Here is an 8930-nt window from a genome sequence, read left to right as displayed (position 1 = left end):
GGGTTTATCCACCCTTTTAGTGCATTTGCATTGGCTAGCTTTGTTGCTGTGCCTGTCTCATTGGCTGACTGCTTGGACCGATGATCTCATATCCATCACCGTCTTGGAGACATGGCATGTTATCTGTTCTAACGACCCAAGTTGCTCAACAGTTCTCTTGTGTCTAACCTTTTCTTAGGAAAGTTAAAGTTTAGCAATAAGGTCTTGGTCACCTCCGCTCTCCTATCAGTTCCTCTTCCCCCCTGACTTTTCACCTACCATCTACCTCCAACACAACATCAGTGACCTTTGATTACAGTTACACATTTTACACCATTTCAAGTTCAATGTCAAAATCACATTTATAACCTTTTAGTTTCTCTGATTTAGCATTCATTAATAATTTTATAATAATCATTACTTATTAGTTACTCTTATTATAATCATGATGTGAGTTATTACAGACATTTCTGAAAAGAAACCAAGAATAATTCATTATTCTAATTATTTGATACCAAAGTTAAAGTTACTTGTTTCACCTGTAAGTACTTCAATAAGTTTAAGAGTAAGTGTAAATATTCTTATAATCAAACCAACATCAACCACTGGTTAAACCAATATTAGTTATTGGTTTAATCATAAGTTATCATTATTAATTTAAGTATTTTACTCTGGGTTTTATCCAATTACTCAAAATGTCTAGATTTTATTCCTTAAACCTTTAGTGCCCAAAAGGAGCAGTCTGAATTATTTTTAACCACTGCAGGCTGGAAACTTCCTCTTTTTCCAGGAAACCTTCTTTTCCTGTTACAGTCTTTCTGCCTGACTATGATTTTTTATGATTAAATAGAAAAAAGTAGAATTAAAGCAGGACACAATAACAACACACACAACCAGATTAATTTTATTACCGTCTGACTCTACTGTTGGGTCTTGATGTCACCTGTGTAATCAGTTTTAAAGATAACTTTATTTATTGTTATTATTAAACTAAAATCTCCAGCATGGGGAAGTGGGCTGAGCTCGACTTTTTCTCGACAAAACTGAAAGACAAGATGCTGTCCCTGAAGCAACTATGTATGTGTGCTGGTGGCTTAACTTCAGGCCAAACAGGGTAATCGGCTGAATCTACTCANCTTTGTATGATTTTGTAAATTATGATAATTTAATGCAAAGTTGGCATTTTTAATGGACTTTCAATGCAACTTTTAGAGCAACTTTGCATTGAAATAATGACATTGAAAGTGTCATTATTTACCGAATGACACTTCATGACAACTGTCATAAACACTCATAAAGACTTTGTTATGTCCATGACAGGTGTTATGTCATATTTATGACAGTGTCATATCAGTCTTATGCACACCCCTTCAAATAAAGTGTTACCAAAAATTTGCTCAAAATTCACAACAGTTGGATGAAACTTGAGAGCTGTAAAATAAGCAATGTTGGGGTGCTGTGGTGACACAGGGGTAGAGCACACCACGTCACAGGTTCAAGACTCTCAAACTACTAACTACTCTGTTTGGCACCACTAGGGCCAAACAGAAACTTTTTAAAAATAATAATAATATAATAATTATAAACCAATTTTCAAAACCAAAGAGGCCACACTGAAACCAGTTTCACTTGCCAACATTTAGAAATTTCCCGAGACCTTTGTCTTTATGTATTACAATAGAAACATGGTCGTTGTTTGTATATTGAACTCCAATCCAGAATCACACAGCATTCTGGGAGATGTAGATGCAGAGGAAAAGCTTTAGCTCCTAAAACTCTCACAGGTAGCTAAGTACTTAGCAACAACCTGTTGAGTAACTTGTGCAGGAGCAGTTTGAGGTTTCATTATGGTGCCTCATAATAAATAAAAAATAGCAGAGTGGAGAGAAAAGAGAAAATGAGATCAACTGGAGAGGAAATTGTGGATAAAATAGAAAGGTTACGGCATCAGTTTGACAGTATTTCAGATATGTAAAACAAAAAACAAATGAACCCGTAATTATCAATATTGACTGATATGAAAGCCTTAAGTTGTGATATGTTTTTCAGCAATATCGCCCACCCCTAGCTTCATGTCACATTAACAGGCTACATTCTCATTTGTCCTCTCACATGTTGCAATATTGGACCAAGACAATAAAACATGGTGAATATCCCTGATTTTGGATTGGAGCATTCCCAACTTCCTTCTGAGTGAACCAGGTCACTCTTAACACACTGCACACAACAGGAATGCCCTGATAATAGGGGTTCCTTAAGATTGTTGTAAAGGGAAAACCGGGACAAAAGTCGACATAAAAATCTTACTGTGTGAACTCGGTATCACATTTAAAGTTTCATCTGCCCTAGCATCTGAAATCACAGACAGGTGTCTGGCCATAATGCATAGCTTTCAGTGCCAACTCCCCATAACTACAGTCAAGCACAGAGAAAGAATGTTGATGATTTAGGCTAGTTTGGGGGCAGCAAGGGGCTCGTCTGATGTTGGAAGACCTGGTAAGGTCCAGCTAATTTTTCATGTCCTCATACAAACTGAAAGACAAGATGCTGTCCCTGAAGCAACTATGTATGTGTGCTGGTGGCTTAACTTCAGGCCAAACAGGGTAATCGGCTGAATCTACTCACAGAGACAGCATCTGTCCAGCCTGACCCAAATCTTTCTCTTTTCTGTCCTCCTCCATAATCCCTTCTTCCCCCTCAGCTCCTCCTACTGTCTATCTCAACACTTCAACATACAGCCCTCCAAATCCAAAGCCTTTCTTGCTTGAATGTTTTTCTGTAGGACTGATGTGCCAATATGTGGTGGCTGAAGTACTGGGTTGTAGGTGGGGTGGGTGTTATAATCCAAGTTGTTTGTTAAAGTGCGTCTTTCAGGGGGTGTCAGTCAGCCTACAAGGGTTGTCAAAAGGGGTGTTATGCTTTCAGATTGATATTCCATTGCTCTGCTTTGGTATGAAAGCATGAACACTGGATCTATAATAGTCTTGACAGCAAAATGATTGTATAACTATTGGAATACTTTAATTCTTTGCTGTGTGCACTAATATTATGGTTGCTTGCTCAACAGCACATAGAAAATCTCATGCCGACCCAATGGAGTTTAGGTTTATCTAATAAAAGTTGACAGTTTGATAATTGTTCATACAAGTGGTTTAGCTGTCAGATGTACAGCTGAGGTTAATATTCAAAGGATTAACCTGTGACAAGAGGCCATTTTGAACACACATGATCATTTTTGCATCACACCTTGTGTGTGAAGGTTTTATACTCTGGGCAATGGGTATAATGGGTTGTCTCCATTTGAATCCAGTGAGGCCTTAAAGCTCACTACCTGCCAGGCTTGTGTTGCTGTATAATTACTATATGCTTAGGATGCAGTGAGATTTTCATGTAAGTTTTGAACTGTACATAATACTGTTACGGGTTGTAACAGTATTATGGTTACAGAGTTCTAGTACCATTACACAACCAACGTGTTTCTGCAGCAACACAACAGGCAAGGTGTCAGGCTGGGGAATTTAATAGCTTCGTGAATTAAAGACAAAACCTCATTGTCGAGTCATTCCTCTCTTTAGCAAGCGACTGTTAGAATTAAATTCAATATTTCAAGTTTTTAATAATACTATTTGGTCACAATATTGGGGGGTGAAGGAGGTATAACTAGTGTAAGAATGTGAATCAGGCTGTTATGAAAACCACTTACCGTATTTTCTATTGCTTTGCCAAGTCTCTTTCTGTCTCCTTCTGCCTGCCAAAGGGGGTAGCTTACTCTAAAGCCATTTCCACAGCAGCACACTGAGTACCCTTGATGCACTTTTTCCTTACTTCTTTGTGGATTCTTTCTTTTCAGGGCCTGAAGGCTGCAGACCATGACCCCACAGCTCCCCCTTACGACTCTTTGCTGGTGTTTGACTATGAGGGGAGCAGTTCCACTGCCGGCTCCCTCAGCTCCCTGCACTCTTCGTCAAGCTGTGGAGACCAGGATTACGATTACCTTGGCGACTGGGGGCCACGTTTCCGCAAGCTGGCTGACCTGTACAGTGGAGGAGATGACTAGCGTCATCGGCCCTCCACTAATGGATCCAACCCTACTATCCTTGCTGCAAGGTTTAGGTGGTGGGTGGGTTAAAACAGAAAATATTGGATTACATTTGGGTTTTGGCTCAACACTTCTGTATTTCAATGGACCAGCTTGTTTACGGGATCTGCTGCCTCTTGAGGGCCATCGATAATAGCAGGGGACGATGGTGACTCTTGGCCTAGCGAGGCCTTCCACTGATGAGCATCAATGGGCTGGATCTGAGAATTAACTGTTGTGCTTCTGAATGTGTGAAGACTGAGCTCCGGCAGCCATACTACAGATGCTCGCTGACACTTGAGTCTTACAGTACAGCAACACTGGGGTAAAAATGTGCCTTTTTGTGCATTCTTTTGATTGTGTTCAACTTATGTTGATTTAAAGTTCCTTAGGGTTTTGCAATAGCAACTACAGGGGCATATGCCATTATGAATGTGTGTGTATTAATAACCCCCTTTATTGTTTGTATTTATGTCTGTGTGTGTGTATGTGTGTGTGTGGGTGTGTGTGTGTGTGAGAGAGAGAGAGAGACAGAGGAAGAGAGACAGACAGAAATACAGAGACTGTGAATCATTTCCATGAAGACACACTGGAAAGATTATTTAAAGGACAAAGTCTACTTGAGATGTCTTGGATGATTCCACCAGCAAAACATGGCTTTACTGTGCAGCCCTGTGTCCTAACAGCTCTAAAGATGCGCATGCAGGGTCATTCATGACAACATAATATTCATTTGCTGTTTGGTTTTTGTTTTGCCTTTTTTTTAGTACTGGCACTGTTTAAAAGCATAATCTTTTTTGTGTTTACCTGTGAATGGAACGATAAAAAACATCGGCATATTTTAAATTCAAGATATTTCTATACACCATGTAGACAGACACAAACACTTTTTGGTCTCACTATCTAACATTAAAGCAGATAAAGCCCTTACAGACGAAGGACAGTTAGGATTACCAAAATTATTTCTGTTCTCATAACAATTAGTGGATTTTTACCTTTCTATGGACTCAGAAGTTCATAGAAATTTCCTTAGAATTTGGGAAAATAGCGTCTTAAAACTTTATGATTTGGGTCAAATGTTTCCTTTCCAAAGTGTTGCTCATTCCTCCAAACAGAAGGAGGATTTGGCAACACTCCAAACTGCGCCAGGTTTGGAGACTGCCCTGCTTACTCAAACCTTGCTGTACCTATGCATTTTCCATAGGATTTTACCATCAAATCTTTTATGATGACCTCATTAAAGCATTGACGTTGGGGACCTTGCAATTTATTTGGCAACATGCCTTGGGACATTGTCCACTTGGAAGACCCCATTGGACAATGTCCCAATCTTCAGCTCCCTTCTGATGTTTTCAGGTTTTGCTGCAATGTTTTTAAACAATGTTCTTTCCTTCATTCATGCTACAAAGTGCACCACTCCCTCCTGCAGTAAAACACCCACATAACATGATGCCAACTAACCCAGCACTTCACAAATGAGATAATGTTCTCAGGCTTGCAGACTTTCTCAGTCTAATAATGTTTATTAGGGCTGAACTCTTCTAATGAGACCACACCTTTCAAGAAATGTTGGTCTTTGACCCAGAGTGCATTTGCAAAATGCAATCTGGCTTTTTAGGATGTCTTTGGAATAGTGGCTTTTTCCTTAATAAGTGGCTGTTTGTTACTCGTTTATCTTTGGAGCACAGAACCCATCTCCTTCCTTATCAGGACGATGATTTGACCATTCCCATAGTCTTTATTCTTGCTTGAACAGATGAACGTGTCTCCTCCAGGCATCTGGAAACTGCAAATCTTTCTGATATTATGGCTGGTTTTCTAGTGATTTCTCCATGATGTCAAGGAAAGAAGGATTGTTTGAATTGAACAGGGTTTGCCTCCATTTAACTCAAATATTAACAAATAATATATCCAAAGCCAAAAAACCCACAACCTTGTTGTGGGTTTTCCACAACAAGGTTTTTGTGGAAAACCCACACTATCCAAAGACATGATAATCTGAGGCTCACAGACACGTTGTTTTACCTTATTTTACCCCAGGTTTATGGTTGCAAAAAAATCAGCATTAATCCTGTAGTGGTCGTAGTCAGTCGGCAGGATGGGTTGGTTTGAAACCTTGTTAATGTGATATGTGGTGAAGACTAGAGTCTGCAATAGTGTGAAGGTAACCAATCCCACTCAACTTCAGCTGCAGTCAAACAAGTATTTTTCAATATTCAGACACGGACATAGTTGGTTGGTGAGAACTAACCACCGAACCAACCACTGATGAGTGTTACTGATAGCAAACACTATCAGCAACACTAAAAAAGAGAGATTGGAACACAACTTCAAATCGGAGTGTTTTTTTTTTCATAGTGATGAAAAAGAAAAGGCAAACAACAAAAATAAAGAATAGAAATTTAAGAATAAAATACACTAAATGCTGTACAGCCATATTTAAATAGATCAAACAATTCAGATATTGAGCAAACAAATATTAAATTGAGAGTGGCAGTAATTTATATAAAGGGGTTTAAGTGCAGCTTAATTTAAAGAATTGAAATCTTAAAAAAATATATTTCCCAAGAAACAAATTTTAATATCTTAAATTCATAACTTATTTGCAGTATCCAGTCCAAACCTCGTTGTCTGTTAAGATACAAATAAAAGCATATTTAGTAAAATTTAGTAAAAAGTAAAAAAAAAATCATTAAGTCATTCCAAAACCCTCCAACAGCATGAAAATAAAAATGTTCCAAACTCTCAGTGCAAAAGTATTACAAATAATATAGTCAACACATCATCAAAATCACATTTTGATTTATTTTTGGAATAACCTTAAAGTGTTTTAAATTGCAACACTTTAATTTTGTAGTGGAGTGGATCAGAATTCAGTCACCACCTCCTACTAGGACTGTTTATCATTTAACTCTGAAATGGTTTCTGTTCACAGGCTATGGAGGATTTGTTTACTTTTATGTTGAGTCTTTTAATTTATATGTATGCAATTTTAAAATTCTTGGCAATTTGACTAACAGCCAACATATGTAACATATTATATAATGTCATTATTATTCTCGACCACCAGATGGGAGTGTCTGCAAAGTTATGACTGTCCATTTTCGGGTTAAATTATGGCCCAGTGAGTCTGCAGATGAGTTGATAAATCCTGTCAACCCTCAGCAAGAACAGCTGTGAAGTGTGTAATCCTCAGTCTTTCAGTAAGGGAAAAAAATCTGCTGAACCCAGTCGGTTATATAGTGTGAACTTCAAGTCTTTTCGAAATCTGAAGATTGAAAGCTGTGCAGTGTGTCTCCTGCTTTTGTAGACCTCTACCTTTGAAGAAATAAAAACAACAAAACTATATAATACATTTTTTCACTGTTGCATTATTAAGCACATAGGGATTATTTTTGGTAATCCTAACAGACCTAAAACAGTGGGATTTAATGTCACACAGTAAGAAAAACAGTGTGTATGCTAGCCTGTGTTTAATCACATATTTTAAAAATCTAGAATTCTAATATAAATTGAATAAAATAAAAATGTGGTTCAAAAGTGAAATTTAAAGAGCAAATGTTAAAGGAGTTCTGTATGGGCTACTTAAGTGACAGGTATTTGTTTGAACATCAGCAGCTCAGTCAAAGCCAACCAAATTTATGATTCTTCTGTCTTTGAAGAATCTCCATCCCATAAACTGTTAGAGTAAACAGAGACCCAGATTAAATTTACATACAAAACTTGGCCGTCTTAAAGTCATGCTACATCAGTACTTCCTTCTGGCTACCTTATAATTGCTGACATCATACTGTATGATACAGGCAGTATATTTTCCTCAACATTTCAGTTGGAGTGCAGCTATATACGTATATAGCTGCACTCCAACGGCCACATAAACCAGCTGATTTTCTGCTACTCAGATTTTTCTCTACAAATACTTTTGAAAATCATTTCATGGAAATCAAATCCACCTCTAAACCAGGAACAAATTCTTGAAACAGCTGCCCCGGTGAGTTTTGTTGTCCAGGATATTTCGATCCAAAATCTCCCTGTAACTCTAAGACAAACAGAGAAATGGTATTGGTTTGACTCAAATGTTCATTGGTCCTTTTAAAGGAGAATTACAAAATGGTGTAAGATGAACTTACTTCCAGGATGAAGAAGAACATACATTCTCATTTAAGAATGTATGTTCTTCTTCATCCTGGAAGTAAGTTCACTTACAACATTTTCATCATTTAATGAAATTTCCATTTATGTGAGGAAAAATATGAAAGCAAGAAATATTGTTAATAAATTGAATCCACATGTAATAATAAAAATATATTAAAAAGCTTTTTTGCCAGTTTGATATTCCAGAGCACTAAGAAGACTTATTCTCAGTGGTAAACCTTAGAAAGATCCTGTGTTTTATATATTTCTCTCTTCAAATACTTTTGAACATGTTTATATCTTTTGTATATATATCTTTTGTTTTATTTTAATCAGTGTAACTTTTACAGTTGATCACCAATAAAGGGTGTTATTAGTTCAAGTTTTGCTGTGGTGGATTACATTCAGAAATGGCAAAGTTTCCTCTGAAGATGATTTGCCTTAGTGTTCTCTAATAATCTCAAACTGGCTACTTAATGTAAGCTGAAACCTGTACAAACTGTATTTTTTTCTTGTGATGTTCCTTTGGTTGTGATCTCTTACAATGACAGCTTATATCCTGAATCCTTGTAAATGTCTAATTTGGATCACAAATTAAAATGTTTTTGCATGTTTTTTTTTATCTTTTCATCCTATTACTAGAAGTGATATCTGATTTTTGTTGCAAGAACAAACATAAATAGCATTATATGGTTGCAAACCTATAAGTGTGTTTAAAGTGTTCTGTAAAATTGAAATC

General features: G+C 37.1%; 1 protein-coding gene across 1 annotated transcript in view; it reads left to right on the top strand.

Moving 5' to 3' along the window:
• The window catches only part of LOC103131818 (cadherin-2-like), a 107221-nt gene extending 98415 nt beyond the window's left edge, over positions 1–8806 (top strand). Inside the window, exon 17 of the mRNA XM_007543549.2 lies at positions 3830–8806. Coding sequence (XP_007543611.2) covers positions 3830–4036 — 207 coding nt within the window. The 3' untranslated portion in view covers positions 4037–8806. The remainder of the gene's footprint in view (positions 1–3829) is intronic.
• The last annotated feature ends 124 nt before the right edge of the window (positions 8807–8930 follow it).

The sequence above is a fragment of the Poecilia formosa genome, unplaced genomic scaffold, assembly GCF_000485575.1.
Source record: "Poecilia formosa unplaced genomic scaffold, Poecilia_formosa-5.1.2 Scaffold848, whole genome shotgun sequence".
Taxonomy (NCBI): domain Eukaryota; kingdom Metazoa; phylum Chordata; class Actinopteri; order Cyprinodontiformes; family Poeciliidae; genus Poecilia; species Poecilia formosa.
Note: the sequence above shows the minus strand (reverse complement) of the source record. Positions and strands in the feature narration are given on the sequence as shown.